Here is a 20,105-nt window from a genome sequence, read left to right as displayed (position 1 = left end):
AGTTGTTAGCTGCCATGTGGTTGCTGGGATTTGAACCCAGGTCTTTTGCAAGAACAGCCAGTGTTCTTAACTGCTGAGCCATCGCTCCAGCCCAACTTCATTGTACACACACACACACACACACACACACACACACACACACACACAAATGTAAACTGCTTAAAGTTATTTCTGGAAGATGTGTTAAAATTGCCTCTCTTTGGGTTAAAAAATTAAATAAAAATAATAGAAAGAAAAAAAGAAAATTTAGCATAACGCACTTTTATGGCAACAAAAATTGAAATGTGTATGGTTCAGGGGGTGGGGACAAAAGCATCATTTCTTTTACCAAATTACTGTCAGACAACAGAAGGTGAGAAAGAACCACAGAGGAAGAGCCAAGAACCTGATCAGCAGAGAGTGCAGCATGAAAACCCAGGAAGTGCCAAAGCTGTGACGACAGCATCTTTGCGTAGAGAACTCTCAAGAATTTGCCATCATGGCTGGGCATGCATTGGGTGGAAGAGCTACAAGTGGCACCTCCACTTCAAACGCTTGATTAACATTCCTGAAACGTAAGAAGTGGAGCTTGGATGGTTATAAGACTACAAAAGTCCTGAAAGTCCACTAGGAAAACCATAGGGTGAAAAGCACTCCACTCTTTAAGTGTGCTAGCTGTTACTATGAGATTTGTTTTTGCAGTTATTTTTTATCAAGCTGAGCAAGCTCCCTTCATTTTTTTTTTTTGGTCTTTTTGAGACAGGGTCTCCCTGTAGCCCCAGCTGTCTGGGAACTCAGTATATAGACCAGGCTGACCTTGAACTCACAGAGGTCCACCTGCCTCTGCCTCCCAAGTGCTGGGATTAAAGGTGTGACCACGTCCGTCTCCTTCTTTTTATTTATTTATTTATTTATTTATTTATTTTTTAAATTCACTTATTTTTATTCTGTGTGTCAGGTTGTGAAGAAGGCTGACTGGATGACAGATACCAGCTTAGAAGTGAAAGTGGGTTGCAGGGGTAGGTGTGAGGGCCTAGAGCAGACAGTTTCTCTCCCTTTCTCCCTCCCTTCCCCTCTCACTCCCTCAATCCCTCCCTCCCTCCCCAGAGTTTAAATAAAATCCAAAGTAAAATAAAATAAAAATTTTTACAGACCCTACTCCCAACACCCACACCTATTCTAAAGTTAACCTGTCCTTTGTGCTGTTAATTATTTTGTTTTTAATGTGAATGGGTGTTCACCTGTATGTATGTAAGTGCACCATATGCATGCCTGTAATGCCTGTGGATGCCAGAAGGCACTGTATCTCCTAGAACTGGAGTTACTGATGGTGGTTAGCTGCCATGTGGGTGCTGAGAACTGGACTCAGGTCCTCTGCAAGAGCCGCCAGTGCTCTTAACTACCGAGTCATTTCTCCAGCCCCAATTCTTAACAGTATATGTAACTGGAAGCCTAAATCAAAAGACTGAAACTGAAGGTTTACCCCCAAACAAAATGAGCAACAAGGTTTAGGGCATATAGTTTAGGTTAATGTTCTGGTTTGGTTTCCATTGCTGTGATAAAACACTGACCAAAAGCAAGTTAGGGACGAATATTATTCTTCCAAGTGACCGTCCATCACTGAAGGAAGCCAAGGCAGGAACTTAAGCTGGACAGGAACCTGGAGGCAGCTACTGAAGCACAGACCATGGAGGAACACAGCTTACTGGCTTGCTCCTCTGGGCTGTGCTTAGCCTGTTTTCCTATACAACCCAGGACCATCTGCCCACAGTGGCACCACCCACCGAGGGGTGGGCCCTTCCTTATCACTCAGCAATCAAGAAAATGCCTCACAGACATGCCAACAAGCCAATACAATAGAAACAATCCCCCAACTGAGGTGTCCGCTTTTCAGTTGTGTCAAGTTGACAGCTGAAGCTGTTCAGTACAGTCTCTATATATACAAGGAAAAAGGGCATAGAAGTGGCTAAGGCAAAGCTGAGTGACAGAACACATTTGACCAGGTAGATGTCTATACGAATGGAGTAGATATCAGGAAGAGTTTTGCATACAGTGTGTCTGGAGGCACCAGATCCCTCCATGGCAGATCTATGTACAGGGAGCTAAGATGTCCTTCTAGTTTTAGAAGCTCCACATCAAAGATGAGAGTGTTATGGGTGGAGAAGAGATGATGCCTGGGTACCCAGTGGTTCTGTGGGCATAGCCTGGGGGAGATTGTCAGCTTGTCTCTCTAACATTCATCTGGGCTATCCCTTCTTCCTAGCCTCAGATCACTTCCTGCTTGCCTAGCACAAACTAAAATGGCTTGTTTCTGTCTCAGGATGAATCAAATTTCTTCCAATTTTCAAGCACATTGGTGTAACATATCTGGTTGCTTTGGGAAGGTGCGCTGGTATTTCTACCTGTACTCCCACCAGAGCAAAGGCGAACTGGGGTAGGGTGACTCACCCATGGCATGGACACACAGGACCGAGTGGCAGCTCAGCAGCTCTGCTTGGTCTCTCTGCATGTTGCCTGTGAATCTGAACTTTCATCTTGTAAGTGAAGTTCAATGGACTCCAGTGGGACAGGAAGCATGCATGTCCATGTGCAGCATGCATAGGAGAAGAGGAGATTATACCAAGTCTGCCTGCTTTAATGTCTCATTTTCATGGGCTTTCCTGATGCCCTATCATGAGCACAGACTTTTAATGGACTTGTGCAGTGTGAGTGTGACTGCATTGGCAGAGGGGTCACTGGTGTCTTCCAGAGATCAGGCTTTCTTCTTGAACTAGGACAAACAGATCAAGTGATGGCAGAGCCAGGGAGATGACTCAGCTGGTAAAAGTCCTTGCTAAGAAAGCTTAATGATTTCAGTTCCACCCCCAGAATCCACATAAAAAGCCGGATATGGGTGGCTAGTATTTGTAATCCCAACACTCCTATGATGGGTGACAGAGACAGGACAATGGGCCAGAAGTTTCCAGGCCAGCTTGCCTGAGTAGAGAGTCCTGCCTAACAAGGTAACAGGCAAGAACTGTCAACACAAAAGCACAACTTCCTCCTCAAAGGGCATAAGAGATGATTCTGGAGCTAAACATGAGTGACCATAGCCTAGGACGACAGATTTAGGTTATCCAAATTTCATGTTCCAGTGTGGTAACAGTTTTATGAAGCTTTTATAGTAGCAGAACAAAGAAAGTCACAAATCAAGGGGCTGGAGAGATGCTCAGCAGTTAAGACTAATAGCTGCTCTTGCAGAGGACCCAGGTTCTGTTCCCAGCACCCATAAGGCAGCTAACAATTGTCTACAACTCCAGTTCCAGCAGATCCAATGCCCTCTTTTGACCCTTGCGGGCATTATATGCACATGGTGCACTTATATACATGCAAGTCAAACACTCATAAAATATAAATAAAACACCTAAAGTATAAATAAATCACAAGATATTTTAAAAATATGTTGGTGGAAACATTAGATAGGTAGGTACCAGAAAAGCAGAGACATCTCAGGAACAGTCTCAGATGCTATCTGATCGAAATCTTACACTTTTGGTTGGTGGAAGCTAGTGCTCTGCTTGTACTGTTGGGAAAAAAAATGAAATACCTTGATGAATGCTGTAAGAACTCTGTATTTTGATAGAAAACTCTGTTTAAAATGTTGATTTAGATTTACTTGCTAAGCTTGCCTGTTCTGCCTGATTTGTATCTACCACACATGGATGATTAACCTAGTTGAAATGCTAAGAATTGAAGTGCTGTAAACCTCCTTCCTGGACCCTGGACCCCTGACTCAGTTGATTTGCAATGTGTCCTGTAGGCCTGTTTGCACATACCAGATAACCGATAAGGAACAAAGAGAAGGAAGTTGCACCAGGCTTACACCAGATCTAGCCTTCCTGGAAAAGATGTTTAACCGAAACTATAGCTTTTAGAAGATGTTTGATCAAAGTGTCTGCTGAGGAATGCTTTTTGTGTAATGACTATGTGGGCCTATATAATCTGTATCTGACACTGAATGGGGGTCGATCGTTCTGACCAGACTTGCATGTCTTGGGAAACCGGTCGACCCCAGCCGGCTGGAAAGTAAAGACTCTGCTTGATTTTTACATCTCCAATCCCGTGTATTTGTTATCTGGAGGGGACCCATCAAGTCACGGACCCTAACAGTACATTCTAAAGAATTATCCAATAGTCACAAAGATTTTAGATCACATCCAGAGGAGGACATTAAATGACTATTAAAGGGCCGGCAAAAGATTGATCCAAGATAATTTGGCTCTGGACATTCCGAACTTGCCACAGTCATTGAAGTTCTAATCAGTAGGTTCACTGTAAGGCGCAATTCTTTCCAGGAACTTTGTTTCATAGACCCGACTCTGGAACACTGTCTTCTGATTTCCACAGGGACACACACACACACACACACACACACACACACACACACACACACACTGAATGAAAGAAAGCAAGTGTTGGCATTTAAAGAAATACATTAACCAAGGACCTGAACATGTCCTTTTTGAGTCATTAGTTAGTTCATTCCTTTGCTAAAGATGAGGATGTGGAAGGAAAAGAAAAGCCAAGGTGAACCCGAACTCCTTTCCCTTTCAGTGAGGTAGGAGGAAGAAGGGTTAGGTTCTTCAGTACAGGATGGCAGCTATAGTTTACAACGACTTATACATTTTATAAAAGACTAGAAGAGAGGTGTTTCAAGGCTCCCAACACAAAACAATGACAAACGCCTAAGAGATGGAAGGGCTAGTTATCATAACTTGGTTATTACACATGGTACACATGCACTAAATTATCATAATGTATTCTACAAATATTTATACTCATTTTGTATCATTTAAAATAATTTTTAAGAAGTGAAATAAAAAGGTGAGTTAGTATGATGCTGTGAAGCTAAGTTAAATATTGGTAAGAATGAAATACTTAAGCATGTATCAATTATAAAATAAGAATTGTATCATTTTGGCAATTCTACATGAGCTTTAAATGCTCTTATATTTGCATTTAAAATAGCAATCCATGACATAAAGATAAATTATAACATGCTAATAATTTAAATTAAATCCTTTCTTTACTTAGAATGACATTAAATAGTAAATAAAACATGATAGCAAGGAAAGAAAGAAAAGGATAGGGATGAGGAGGAGGAGAGGGAGGGGAGGAGACTGGAAGAAAGGGAAAAGCTTTGTAGTTTAGTATTTTAATGGTACCTTCTGGCTTTTTGGGTAAAATGTCCTACAAATTATGTCCCTAGTCCTTGTGCCCGTCCCAGAGCTGAGGGAGGCTCAGCTTTTCCACCGTACTGTATACTATGTGATCTGGACACACTATGGAATGTCATCTTTCCAGCCTTAGCCAGCTTCCATTACACACAGGCACAGACACAGACACACACAGATACACAGACACACAGACAGCACACACACACACACACAACACACACACACACACACACACACACACACAAGTGGATGCTAGCAGAAAGAAGGAGGTAGCCCTCAGTAAAGTCTAACCTCCTTCAGGTTCATGTTCTGCTTCCAGGAGCTCAGACGCTTCAGACCCCTCAGGTAACAGCGAGCCTCTGGTATACTCAGGCATTTCAGGTACCTCAGACTGTTCATGGGGCTCAGAGTCCTCACCATCAGCTTCCTCGTCAGCTTCATTATCAGCCTCTTCAGTTTCTAGAAAGAATGAGAAGAAATATATTGTTATTCAGCTTAAGTCAACAGATACCTATTGGGTGCTATTATGTGTGGAGGAGAAAATAAAGTATAAGGAATGGTCCCTGCCCTGCCCCCAGAATGTGCTTTAATGGTGGAGACAGACGAACTACCACTGTATTATATCTATTAATATGGAGTGGTGAAGAATGACAGTCTGCCTCTCAGAGTACTATGGGAAAGCTGGAGGGAAGGGTTCATTCAAAAGAAGAAATGTTTTTAGCAGTCCCAAATACTCTAACAGGGAAAGACTAGAAAAGTATCCATTCAATAAGGAAATGGCTAGATCCATACCATCCAACATGACAGTCACTAGCCACATGTTGTTATAAGCACTTGAAGCTAGTCCAAATTGAGATATGTGTAAATATAAAGTATATAGCGCAGTATGAAAAACTGAATGTAAAATATGGAGCGACCAGGAAATTTAGTTATCTATGTGGCTTACATTATGTTTCTATTTGGCAGCACCAGACTAGACTCTCTGTATAGATATGTAGATACAATATATGTAACACTAGGTTTATTATAGCTAAGAGAAGTAATAAACAGCATAGCATGCTAATCTATGTGTTGACTGTAAATTTAGAAACTATAACTCTAAGCTTTATGTGGCTGTTGGTGACCATGATACACTTGGAAGTCAATGGTCTAACCCCAGCTTTAAAGCTTAATAACCACAACAATGAATGGCACAATAATCTATAGTGGTGCAGTACTAGCATGTTTATCTTGGGGGTCACACACACACACACACACACACACACACAAGTGGATGCTAGCAGAAAGAAGGAGGTAGCCCTCAGTAAAGTCTAACCTCCTTCAGGTTCATGTTCTGCTTCCAGGAGCTCAGATGCTTCAGACCCCTCAGGTAACAGCGAGCCTCTGGTATACTCAGGCATTTCAGGTACCTCAGACTGTTCATGGGGCTCAGAGTCCTCACCATCAGCTTCCTCGTCAGCTTCATTATCAGCCTCTTCAGTTTCTAGAAAGAATGAGAAGAAATATATTGTTATTCAGCTTAAGTCAACAGATACCTATTGGGTGCTATTATGTGTGGAGGAGAAAATAAAGTATAAGGAATGGTCCCTGCCCTGCCCCCAGAATGTGCTTTAATGGTGGAGACAGACGAACTACCACTGTATTATATCTATTAATATGGAGTGGTGAAGAATGACAGTCTGCCTCTCAGAGTACTATGGGAAAGCTGGAGGGAAGGGTTCATTCAAAAGAAGAAATGTTTTTAGCAGTCCCAAATACTCTAACAGGGAAAGACTAGAAAAGTATCCATTCAATAAGGAAATGGCTAGATCCATACCATCCAACATGACAGTCACTAGCCACATGTTGTTATAAGCACTTGAAGCTAGTCCAAATTGAGATATGTGTAAATATAAAGTATATAGCGCAGTATGAAAAACTGAATGTAAAATATGGAGCGACCAGGAAATTTAGTTATCTATGTGGCTTACATTATGTTTCTATTTGGCAGCACCAGACTAGACTCTCTGTATAGATATGTAGATACAATATATGTAACACTAGGTTTATTATAGCTAAGAGAAGTAATAAACAGCATAGCATGCTAATCTATGTGTTGACTGTAAATTTAGAAACTATAACTCTAAGCTTTATGTGGCTGTTGGTGACCATGATACACTTGGAAGTCAATGGTCTAACCCCAGCTTTAAAGCTTAATAACCACAACAATGAATGGCACAATAATCTATAGTGGTGCAGTACTAGCATGTTTATCTTGGGGGTAATCAACAGGTATTTAATTGGACTTAAAGCCTTCTCAATGGGAGGGAACTCATGTGTGGCACTGTAAACATAGCAAATACACACGGCCAGAGAGGTCATAGATCCTAGAGAAAACCCTACCTTGGTCACATCCCTAGACAAATGTAGTTTCTTTCTGTGTGCTAAATATGGATTCTTATATTTACAGACAAGTATGTCATTCACCACTCATCAAAAAAGTTTCTTTATGTAACAGATGGAGACTATTACAGAGTTCCACAACTGGTCACACAGAGAATAGTGTCTGCGAGATGCCCAGCCCTAAGTGACACATCTACAGTGGACCCTCTATACCTAAGGCTCACAGAACATAGTGGAATGGAGGAGGGGAGGGTAGAAAGACTACTAATACAACTCTCAACTTTTACCAGTGAAACTTCCTCATGCAACAGAATGTGATGCACACAGAAGGCCGAAACTGGTCAAAGTGTAGAGAATGAAAGACTGCAGAGTGTGTGCCCCTGGACAGGACTCCTACATTAAACCTCGCCCACCCATGACTCAGGGACCATTATGGAAGAGGGGGAGGAAAGATTGTAAGAGTCAGGGATGATGCATGATCATAAGGAAATGGAGTCTTATAGGCTTCTGGGACTTTGCTTCTATGAACTTAGAGCAGTGATGATAGCATGCATAAGACCTATGCAAACTTGATCAGACAAAAACACAGCATAGAACTGGGGAAATGGGAAGGAAGCCCCAATTTTAGCTGAAGAATTATTGGCAGCTGATTACTGCTGGGTCAGGGAGAGTTGATCTTTAGAAGTGATGCTAGATGGGCTAACGAGACTCCAGTGGATGGACTCACACCGATGGACATCTGGGCACACAAACGACTCAATAGACCTTATCATATGTGACAGAATGCATGAAATCTGGTGGGGGGACTATAGGAGGGTGCAAATAGGGGAGGGAGCCTACATATGATTAAGATACACAAAAATTCAATAAAAATATACATTGAGAAAAAATATGTCATGTTATAGAAAATTATTATAAGGCCAAATCCTTTTTTCTATGCTAAAATCACAGTGGATAATCTGTGCATCATATAGCTCAAGAATTCATTAAGTGGTATTTTAGGATCTTTGAACTGTTTGAAATTTGACTATTGATTATGTGTTATATTAGTTACCTGTTGATTCATCATAAGTTACCCCAGACCATTACATTATCCTTGTCGTGCCTGTGAATGAAGAATTTGGCAGTAGCTCAGCTGAGGGGTTCTGTCTCATGAGTTGGTAAAGATGTTGAAGTAGTCGAACCCTTAATTGGCAGCACAGGACCACTTCTATGGTGGATCATTCAAAACAGAACCCAGGTGCTCAGCTGTTCCCAGTGTGTGTCGCCCGCAGCCTGGACCCACAGAACAGAGTGTGCAGTTGTTCTACGGCACTAAGCTTTGGGGCGGCATGTGGCATAGCGGTGGGAACTCTTGATACCTATGGTCTCTTTGGTAGTCTGCTGCAATGTGTGGACCTCTTCTCAGAGTATTGCTTTCAAGTCATAAAGTAAAATACATATGATACCAATTATATTGAAATACAGTTGTTAAAATATGAAAATAAGTTGGAGTTGTAGGAAATGTATACATCTTTAATGAATGTATTAAAGCAGAACTAACAGCTGTTTTAGTAACTACTATAGTTTTGGAACAGCAATAAACACAAATGAGATATATAAAACCATTATGAAACATAAAAATGTCTTCATTTGTATTGACAAAGTCAAGGTACTGAATATTATTGTGGTTTGTGATCTGTATTAATAGTTAAAAGAAACACTAAATTTCAGTTAAAGGTTAGTGAAAATACAGTTGAACTCCAGAGACCATGAATTGAATTCAGAGATTCCGGTTTGAGAACCTCAATCTTAAAAAAGAAAGCTGTTTCATAAGAGAGATAGAAGTGTAAGTATGAAGACAGCAGGAGTTTGGCTGCTTCCTCAGCTCCTGTAGGAATCTTCCAATACAAGTAATTCTAACAGCCACGTGTGATCACATGCTGTTCTGCACCGTATCCCTCTTAGAGGGTGCACGGGTAGGTTTTGTGTCAAGAATCTTTTTTTAGCCTTAGAATCTTTTTCCTATGAATCCATGATCCTAGTGTCGATATAAGTTATTGCTAATTGGAACATCTTGAGAACAAAAGGGGGCATTATAAATGTTTCAGGTACATAGACAAACCTGGACTCTTCTCAAACTGGGAAATATGATCACCAGGAAAGAAAAATGCATTTATAATTTGTTTGAAAATTGCAGCAACGAGGCAAGATTGAATGGCACACTACTAGATTAAATGGCACACTACTAGATTAAATGGAGCACTACTAGATTAAACGGCGCACTGCAAGATTAAACAGCACACTATTAGATTAAATGGCACACTACTAGATTAAATGGAGCACTACTAGATTAAATGGAGCACTACTAGATTAAACGGCGCACTGCTAGCTTTAGGAATCTGTGCTTGCCTTTTGTTTTCTTAGCCACATCTTCCGCTATCCTTTGTTTTTCCTCTTCTCTTCTCAATTCCTCTACTTTGACTTTTCTGAAATGAAAATGTCCAAACTTTAATTATTTTTGGAGATTCAGACATCTCACATTATTATGGGATGAAATGCTCATAATGGTAAAATACTGCTTATAATATTCATTATGCTTCTTACTTTTACAGTGTACAATGTCAATTCACTCATGACACTTAGTTTCAGTTATTGTGTGGTATTTTTGGTAAGAAAATATGGAATGTTGTATTTGAAAAATTAAATGGATGTGTCCTTTTTCCTCAGACAACTTCCACAACATGTTAAGTGAGAAAAGTAGCAGATAAAACTACATGTATAATATAATTTTAATTATATATATATATGAAGATTAGAAAGCTATAAACACTCAAACTATTAAAAATAATTATTTTGGGGTGGTGGCATTATGAACTTTCTCTCCTTTCTTTCTTTTTCTTTCTCTCTTTCTCTCTTTCTTTAAAATCTTTGATTTTGCTATGCAGTCCTGACTGGAATTGGCTATGTAGACCAGGCTGGTCTTAAACTCACAGAGATCTGCCTGCCTCTGCCTTCTGAGTGCTGGGATTAAAGCATGTACTACCACATCCAACATCAAATTTTCTTTAATACTGATTTGTATTAAAATTTTTCTGTGTCAAGGGACTCAAGAGATGGCTCACTGGTTACTCTTATGGGTTAGATGCCCAGTACCCATATGGTTGGTAGCTAACAACCATCTGTAACTCCAATTTCAGGAATCCAATGCCCTCTGTGGACACTGCACAACACAGGTATACTTATATATATGCAGGCAAAACACTCATACACATAAAATTAAAATAAATAAACTGGAAAAAATTTTATGTGGAATAGACAGCATACATTTCTTTTTAACTAGAAAAACCTCTTATTTTTACATTGTTTATTTGTGTGTGTGTGTGTGTGTGTGTGTGCGTGTGCACATATATGTGTAGGGGCATGTGTGTGGAGGTCAGAGGACAACTTGCAGTAATCCTCTACCATGTGGGTCCTAGGGCTCAAACTCAGGTTATTAGACTTCACTGCAAAGTATCTTTACCCAATGAGTCATCTCATCAGCCCAACATGTTCACTAAATGCATACCTCGAGCTCAGTGAGGCCAAATAAGGGCACCAGATCCCCTGGAACTGGAATTATAAAAAGGTTGTGAGCTTCTATGTTGGTGCTGGGAACCACACTTAAGACTTCTGAAAGAGCAGCAAGTGCTCTTCTTAACTACTGAGTCATCTCTCCAGACCCCAAAGCTATTTTTTTTGCCTTTTTCAGACAGGGTTTCCCAGTAGCCCCAGCCAGGAGTCTTAGTGTCAGTGGGCTTCTCGTTGGTCATGACTCAGACCAGGGAGACACTGAGTCTTGTTGATGAGGCGCCTTCCTATTCGTTTTGACTGTGGGTGGCAGCCATTCATTCCACTTGGTCCAGAAAAGGCTGCTAGTGAGAATTTTCTCTCTAAAACCTGAATAAAATATCCTGTTGGGAGGACTTGAAGACCTGAGCAGACTGAGGAAGAGTATAGCTACCACTCATTAAAAGTGACTATAAACATTTGGAAATATGTTCCAAAGATACACAATAATGCCAGAAATGACCTTGCCTAACATGTGCAGGCCAATGCCAGAAAAAATAATTTAGCCTGTTTCCAGGTGCTTGACCTATGATGCAATTATTAGTCCTTAGTCTCTTTTCAGACCAACTTGTAAGACTTGACTAAGTCAGTGAGGGATTTTTTTTTCTATTTTAGCTTTCTCTTTCTACAGTATATGAAAAAAGTTTTCTATGATATACTCATTGTTGAAATTTAAAAATCAGCATAAAGAAACTGTGAGAAGCCTGTGTCAAGTGTTTGACATTAAAAAGCTTATGAAAATGTGAAAACTTAGAATCAAATAAGTAAAAATTGATTGTAGAAACAGGAAACTCCACATAGTAAAAGAGTGAGAAGGTATATTTGGGAGGAACCAGAGGATATAACTGTTCTTAAAATTACATATGCACATATTTTTTATCTGTTTAAAATTAGTAGACCTTTAGCCAATAAACAACATGAGCTTTACTTTACTCTTACATTAAGATTTCTGTGGGTGGGTAATACTCTTTTCAGAAGCTCTAAAAATTTCCACTGCCAGGTGTGGGATATATCTCCATGAGTTGTTGGTCAGGGAGGTCCCACAGCACCCCCAAAACCATTACAGACAATACACTGCCTTTGCTCTTTGTAGCCCACCATAATTAGATGGTAAGACTCCATTGCTAAAGACACCACATACTTTGGTTACAGGTCATAGAGAAATCAAACTGGAACTGAGCTGGAAGGTACTATGCAGACTGCTGAGGGACAACAAGTCAATAGTTTTACCCAGCTATGAATCCTGTAAGTTATATATGATCTGCTAGGTAAGATGTGCCCTTTGGTGCAATGGTGGCATGCCTGTTATGGGGGTAACCAACTTGTTTCTGATTGGATTTGAGGCCTGCTCCACAGGAGAGAACTCATACCTTGTTTGGTAAACCTGGTCAAGAGTCTGTAACTGCGGAGGTCATAGACCATATCAGGGAAACTACCAGTACTAGTGCTGCTTGGCTAAATGGTCATGTTCTCAAAGTTCTGTCTCATGTTTGCATTCATAGATAAATGTGTGCACTCAGCCTTCATCAGACAAGCTTATTCTATTTGTGTGTGTGTGTGTGTGTGTGTGTGTGTGTGTGTGTGTCCCACAAAGGCCAGAGGAGGTATCTGTTCCCCTGCAGCTGGAATTAAAGGCAGTTGTAAGCTACCTGATGTGGGTGCTGGAAACTGAACTCGGGTTCTCCGCAAGAACAAGTGCTCTTTACTACTGAGCCATCTCTCCTGTCCCAGAGAAGCTTCTTATTTTACGGTACAGCAGTTAAAGTAAAAACTCCGAACTGGCCAAAGTGCTGAGAATAAGTGATGGTGGAATGCAGGGTTCTAATGGAACATCCATATCACAGTCTCCAAGACTCAGAGAGCATCATGGAGGGGGCAGAAATAATGTAAAAGCCAAAAGATGGGGAGATGTGCAGCCAAATGGAGTCTTCTGAACATCCCATAACTGCTGCACTCATGAACTCATTGCAGCTCTGGTGATCTGCACAAGAACTACACAGGAATGGGTCTATCAACATGGATGGAGGAGGAGCCCATGTGGCCTCACCCCTCCTGAAGACTACTGGTCATTAATGGGAGAGGGGTGTGTGTCATTTTCTTCAGTGACATAGTCATTGGTAAATTGCCCATGCTTCAGAAAGAGGTAAATAACCTTCCACCCATGCTCAGGCAAGAACCTCTAACTAAACTCAGTGGGCCTCACACAAAAAGAAGACATGTAAAAGGGAGACTTGCTGGGAACAAAAAGAGTTTCAGCAGGAGGAGAGGGATGAGAGAGAAGAGTGGGATAAAAGTGACTAAAATTCATTTTATATATGTATAAAGCTATTAAAGAATAAAAAATGGAAAAATGATTCTATTTGTACTCAAATATTTGACTATTTTGCATACACTGGAAAAAAATAAGTAGTTCCTTAAATTTAGCAGATTATTACTCCATCTATAACAAAAATTTTGTAAATCTAAAAAAATGCAATAAACTTGTAACTATTTTCTGAATTAGCAATAAATATTAGTCAATATATAAAACAATAATTTTTTTTTTGTCTTTTTGAGACAGGGTTTCCCTGTAGCCCCAGCTGTCCTGGAACTCACTAGGTAGACCAGGCTGACCTCAAACTCACAGAGATCCACCTGCCTCTGCCTCCCAAGTGTTGGGATTAAAGGCGTCCACCACCACACCCGGCAGATTAAAACAATAATTTTACTCACCAAATTCAACTGAATTGTATTAAGTTTTGTGTCATGTTCTTTGTAAACACTGGAAACCTAGGCATGGTGGTTTATGCTTATAAAACCAGCGTTTGGAAGGTTAAGGCAGGAGGTTTACCAAGAGTTCAAGGCTAGCTTGGGCTATGTAGTGAGATCCAGGCCAGGCTGGCTACAGAGTGAGAACTTGCCTCTAACAGTCACTGAAAAACATGTCCTCTGACGTACACATACGGGTTAACCCCTTTACACTCACTTCCCAAACACATAAATTGTAGAGCTTAATGAGCTCCCCTAAATCTCAGTTCAAACTGCTAACATCTGAAGGAGGAAAAGGATTTGAGAAAGCAATATGTGCACCATCAATGAATAGTAAGAGGCTGGGCTTGGTGGCCCATACCTTTAATCCCAGTACTCAGAAGACAGAGGCAGGTATATTTCTGTGAGATCAAGGCCAGCCTGTTCTACATAGTGAGTTCCAGGTAAGCTGGAAGACCATGTCTCAAAAAGACAAAAAAGGTTAATAAATACTAAGAGGTTTTCTTGATGGGTTTACATTAAGAAGTCTGGTGTTTAACTACCTAGGCCTCTTCATTGCTTCCAGACTCCCAAAATGGACAAACGAACATTTAAAGTTTTGAAGAGTATGTTTCAGCAAGGAAGAACAACTAGCAAAGTAGGTCACTGTTCCCTTTTCTATTTTGTTCCTTAATCTGAAGAACTTAATTGTTAAAGCTGAATCTTGACCCTAGACATGAATGTGTGTTCACAATTTTAAATTTCTTCATTACACCAAGAGTAGAGAACAAACCCTCCATGTTAAACCTGTCAAATGTAAATAACCAGTTCTTTCTTGACATGGAACCTAGGCAGGTTTACCTTGTAGTTTCTAAGCAGTGAATTTTCAATTATGTCCTATCATGTTATTGTTTCAGTGTGTGGTTTCTAGTTGGTAAAATCAAATGAAAGATAGATACGGTGTGCACATATATATATGAAATATATGCTAAGTGTATCCAATGACTGACTAAGAATACATTTGATATGAGCTGTGAAATTATTGACAACTGAGTAGAGTCTAAAGTATTCATGAACTCACTGTTTCTTTTGGAATTTGGTAGAACTTGGCCTAGTTAACAGACTATCTTGTTGATATTAGAGAAATTTCACAAGCATAACTTGTGAGAAGGTACAGAAAGTATAGGTACATGCTGGGGCTGGAGAGACAGCTCAGTGGTTCAGAGTGCTCACTGCTCTTGCCAAGGACCTGAATTCAGTTCCCAGCACTCACATCGGGTGGCTCACAACTGCCTATAACTCTAGTTCCAGGGGCTCCAGTGTCCTTTTCTGATTTCTGAGGGTACCCATGTACATGTATGCATGCACACACACATGCATATAAATAAAAATAAAATCTTTTTTTTTCTTTTGGTCTTTTTGAGACAGGGTCTCCCTGTAGCCCTAGCAGGCCTGGAACTCGCTATGTAGACCAGGCTGGCCTCTAACTCACAGAGATCTCCTGCCTCTGCCTCCCAAGTGCTGGGGTTATAAAAATAAAATCTTTTAAAGGTATAGGTATAAAGATGCATTGATTTGTTTGTCACCCTCGGCAGAGCTTACCGTTCTGCTTCTTCCTCCTTTTTTTTGGTTTGAAGTTCATCTAACAATCTTTCTAAAATCTTGGCATCAATTTCTTGCTTATTCTTTAAATATGTTCTATTTAATAAGGATTTTCCTGAAATCCAAATAAAGAGAAAATATTATTTATTAAAAGTGTGGCCTATTTTGGAAAGTAACAACAAAAATTATTCGTATTTGCATACTTTCCTTTAAGCATTTATCTAGAGTCTCAGTCTCTAAAATTGTAGAAAATTGTCTTAAGTCTTCTTTGAAAGGCGTATTATTTACATTATTTAATATGGAATAAATAATAAAAATGAAAACATGAAAATATATATTTATTTTTCCCTCAGAAACTCTAATTTCAAATATTTTAAGAATTGTTTTGCACATGTATCCATTTGTGTGTATATGTGTGGAGGTCAGAGGATAACCTGCAGGAATTGGTTCTTTCCATGTGAATCAAGTATTATACTCAGGTCATCAGGTCTGGCAGCATGCACCTTTACCTACTGAGCCATCTCACTGGTTCCCAGATATATTTTCTTAAGAGGTAAACTAATAGAATAATTTAGCATCTTTACGTACCTAATTCCCCTTAGTCATATACAATGTTCATTTACAAGTTTTAACTGTTGACTGAGAGGGGATGCTACATTTTCAGGTCCCAAGAACAATTACAAAGGCCTGCTGGAAGGTGTAGTGACACAGCACATTATCCCAAGCCATCTTTTCAGAGGACGGAATCCTTACCTTGTGTTATCACTAGGTCCTGCAAGCATTGCTAGAGGTGGTAGTTGGGGATGGTATTTGTATCTAAGGACACTAAGGAGAGTTTATTCTCTATTTTAACCAAAAATAAATATCAGCAATAAAAATTTTCTTTTAAATTTGCAAAACAAACATGTACCAACCATTGTTGTCTGTGTCTGATAAGATGATCACCAAATCAGGTATAATTCCTTTATCAAGAAAGGCCATCCACAGCTCTTTTTCAACAGGACAATTGTCCACAATCCATCCTCCATATTTGGGGGCACCAGGAAACCTATTTTGGTTACCTTCCATTGCCTGTGAAAAATTGCACATAGATACAAACATCGTTAGTTGACAAGTCAATAATCTGATCATGAAATGTCAGTTTTATAGAATTCAAGTGTCTTTTGAGTTCTGACTTTGTGAGGAAAAAAAGAACAACTTAATTTTAAAGTAATAAAATAGTTTTAATAGTTAAAAAACAGAAAACAAGAGCCTTTACTAATATAACAATGTGCTTTTGCTATTTATTATTCCATAGCATTGAATACAGATGAATGCAGGTCTGTGCCCTGCTGACGGCCCCACACCCACACACATATGGGCAGCACTAACATCTCTTAGTGGGTGTGGTAATTTGAATGAAAATGTCCCCCATAGGCTCCAAGCATTTGGAGATTTTGTCCCCAGTTGGGGCATTGTTTGAAGAAGTTTTAGGAGGTGTGGCCATGCTGGAGGAAGCATGTCACTGAGGGAAAGCTTTGAGAGTTCTTAAGTCTTGCCAGAGTTCCAGTCATTCTCTGCTTCCTGTGCTTGCTTGAAGATATGATTGCTCATCTTTCTGCTCTGGCTACCTCTTCTGCCACACCTCCCCACCATGATGGACTCTAACCCTCAAGAACTAAAAGCTAAATAAACTCTTTCTTTTATAAACTTCCTTGGTCATGGTGTCTTATTACAACAACAGAAAAGTAACTAGTACAGAAGTTGGTACCAGAGAGTGGGCTGTTGTGAAGAGCCTGACTGAGTTTTAGGAGGAATTTGAAAGACTATGGATGTTCGTATTAGAAAAGCAGTTGAATGCTGTAAGCAAAGCTTAATGGGTCATTCTAGTAGGGGCCTGGAGGAAAGTAGTGCTGAGAGCAAAGAAGTCCCTGAGGGAAATAAGGACTTAAGTAGCAACAGGGATATTCTGGCAAAGCATCTGGCTACAGTCTGCCCTCAGCCTAGAGAATGTCTGAGGCTAAGTTGAAAGGTAATGGACTAATTTCTTTGGCAGAAGCAATTTCAAGACAGTCTAACATTGAATCAGTGATATGGCTATTAGTGGTGAATATTATGGAAATCTACAATGAAGAAAGAAAATGGGGTAGAAATAAATGCAGAATGTACAGTTTGAATTAAAAAAGAGCACCAGGAAGATTAATGTTGGAGTCAAGGCCTGTGTTGAAGAAGAAGATCCCTTTGATAAGGAGATTAGAGTGATGAAGGAGACCAGAGTGATGAAGGAGAGGCCTAGAGATTTGCACTTAAACAATGGAAAGAGTACCCTCAGGACAAGATCACACCCAGCTAAACCTCCAACATGTGAAAGGAAAAAGCCTAAGGAGGTTCCTGCTCCTAGAAAGCTACTATAGCCAAAAGCTGCTGGTAATGTGGATGAAGCAGGCCAGGGTCCATCCCAGGTTGGCAGCTGAGCTTGGTAGAGTCGTTCACATGCTGGCTTTAGAGGCATGAAAGATGGAAGAGTTAAGGGGTTATCAGTTCTTCCTCTATGGACTCAGAGAGCCACTGAGGCCAGGCAGCTCTCTGCCCTGTACAGTAAGGGCATCTCTGCATAAAGGAGGCCCTGACAGGCCACTGTGTGAAGTTGTGAACGTGAAGCCCAGTTGGCAGTAGAGACCCCAAGAAGACCTTGGAGATGCTGGAGACATGAGCTATCTGCCAAGGAGAGTTGTATACAGGGAGTTGTACCAGCCCAAGAGAGATGTATATTGCATAAAGCAAAGCTGTAGGGGCTGAACCATCTAAATCCTTTCAGAGTAAAGTCCCAGAAGTCAGACCTGGAGCTACTAGATTTGGTGTTTGCCCTGTTGGTTTTTTATCTTATTTTGGTCCAGTATTTCCTCACTATGCCCCATTCTTCCCTTTTGGGATGGGAATGTGTATTCTGCTCCAACATAGTATGTTGGAAGTATGTAATTTGTCTTTTGATTTTGCAGGACATTGGAATAACATTGAGACTGGCAAAAACTATGCAGATATTTAAGGTTGGACTAAATGTATTTTGCATTTTACATTGTCATGAGTGTATGGGGGCCAGGGATTGGAATGTGGTACTTTAAATGAGACTATCCCTCAAATATTTGGACATTTTGTCCCCAGTTGGTGGCACTAATTTGGAAGGTTTTAAGAGGTGTGACTTTGCTGGAGGAAGTGTGTCACTGGGGATGGGCTTTGAGAGTTCTTAAATCTTGTCAGATTTTCAATCTATCTCTGTGTCCTCTGCCTTCTTGAAGATGTGATTGCTTGGCTTTTTGCTCTGGCCACCTCGGGGAAATGAGGGGTAGTTATGATCACATTTCATTGTATATATGTATGAAATGTTAAAAATAAATAATTTAAAACAAAAGGTACATGAATTTGAAAGGTACACATTTTACTAAGATACACACCAGATAACACTTTTTTGTATACAATTCAATGATAAAAATTAGTAGGTTGGAATTTATTTTTTACCTCTTTGAGGATTTCCTCTAGTATTTCAGCATGTTTTTCATAAGGCTGCTCAAAGTTCATATCCTTTGCCTGTTTTAGAGTTTCCTCTAGCATGGAAATAACCACTGGGTGGTTTTCAGTTACCTCTTCTATTGACAATTCTGTTGAGACTGAAGTGAAATAAGATAAGTGAATACCATTCATGTTGCTAGCGGACAATAGTATCTGTAAGAAGACATGACCACTGATGTCTGACCTAGGAAAGTCTTTGTGCTATTGCAGCACATGCTGTAAGAAGAAATGAAACTAGGAAGAAATATTAACCACAGAATCTAGTGCATCAGAATGAAAGTCATGTCATGAAAGTCAGGGAAGGGTCCTATCAAGGAAACCAGGGAGAGACCAGAGCATCCAGGAGTGAAGATAAACCAAGCTTCTAGGGAAGGAGTTGGAAAACAGATAAAGACTTCCCTTTATAAACATGAGATTGGGCAGGGTGGGGACAGGACAGGAGGTAGGCAAGCTGGAGTTGGTTGGGGAAAAGGTGGCCCACGTTTGATTTCTGCTCTGATTTGTGGTGGAAGTGCCTCCTGGCAGGGCTACACCAGCATTTAAATGTTCACCTACTCCTCCAGTGAGAGAGGAACTTGACAGTTACTCCTGGCCCACTACTTCTGCATTTCTAGGCTTTCTTTGGAGTTCCAGGGCTCCAACTTTTTAAAAAAATTATTTATTTAATAACCATATAATTAGAAGAGGCATTTCATTACAACAGCATTGATACATTCAATAACAATTTCCAGAGCTAAGATGCTTCTCTTTCAAAATTGTTTGTAAATTTTTAGGTTCACAGTTGAATTAATACAGTTATACAAAATTGTACTCTATATTATCCCTATAAGACATAAAATTAAATGAGGTTTTAAACTTTGAAAAAGATCTCCATTTCATTATTAAAATACACAGTTTCATACAGAAACATTCATTTTTAATACAATTGACATTAAGATGCATATGCATTTCTAATCTCTATATATCTGATTATTACTAGTCACAGTCGGCTACTTTCTGAGCTACTTGGCATCTGAGCATGGATATCATCAGGTAGCTTTCAATGGTAATATTTTTCATATCTAC

The 20,105-nt window shown here is 40.0% G+C and overlaps 1 protein-coding gene across 1 annotated transcript in view; it reads right to left on the bottom strand.

Moving 5' to 3' along the window:
- Ak9 (adenylate kinase 9) overlaps positions 1 to 20,105 on the bottom strand; it is a 156,171-nt gene that overhangs the window by 79,917 nt on the left and 56,149 nt on the right. Inside the window, exons 17-22 of the mRNA XM_008852452.3 lie at positions 18,990 to 19,138; positions 16,409 to 16,565; positions 15,495 to 15,609; positions 9,969 to 10,045; positions 6,511 to 6,678; positions 5,487 to 5,654 (exon numbers count right to left, since the gene is read on the bottom strand). Of these exons, the coding sequence (XP_008850674.1) occupies positions 5,487 to 5,654; positions 6,511 to 6,678; positions 9,969 to 10,045; positions 15,495 to 15,609; positions 16,409 to 16,565; positions 18,990 to 19,138 (834 nt within the window). The remainder of the gene's footprint in view (positions 1 to 5,486; positions 5,655 to 6,510; positions 6,679 to 9,968; positions 10,046 to 15,494; positions 15,610 to 16,408; positions 16,566 to 18,989; positions 19,139 to 20,105) is intronic.

Source organism: Nannospalax galili, unplaced genomic scaffold, assembly GCF_000622305.1.
Source record: "Nannospalax galili isolate Female #2095 unplaced genomic scaffold, S.galili_v1.0 scaffold646, whole genome shotgun sequence".
In the NCBI taxonomy this organism is placed as follows: domain Eukaryota; kingdom Metazoa; phylum Chordata; class Mammalia; order Rodentia; family Spalacidae; genus Nannospalax; species Nannospalax galili.
Note: the sequence above shows the minus strand (reverse complement) of the source record. Positions and strands in the feature narration are given on the sequence as shown.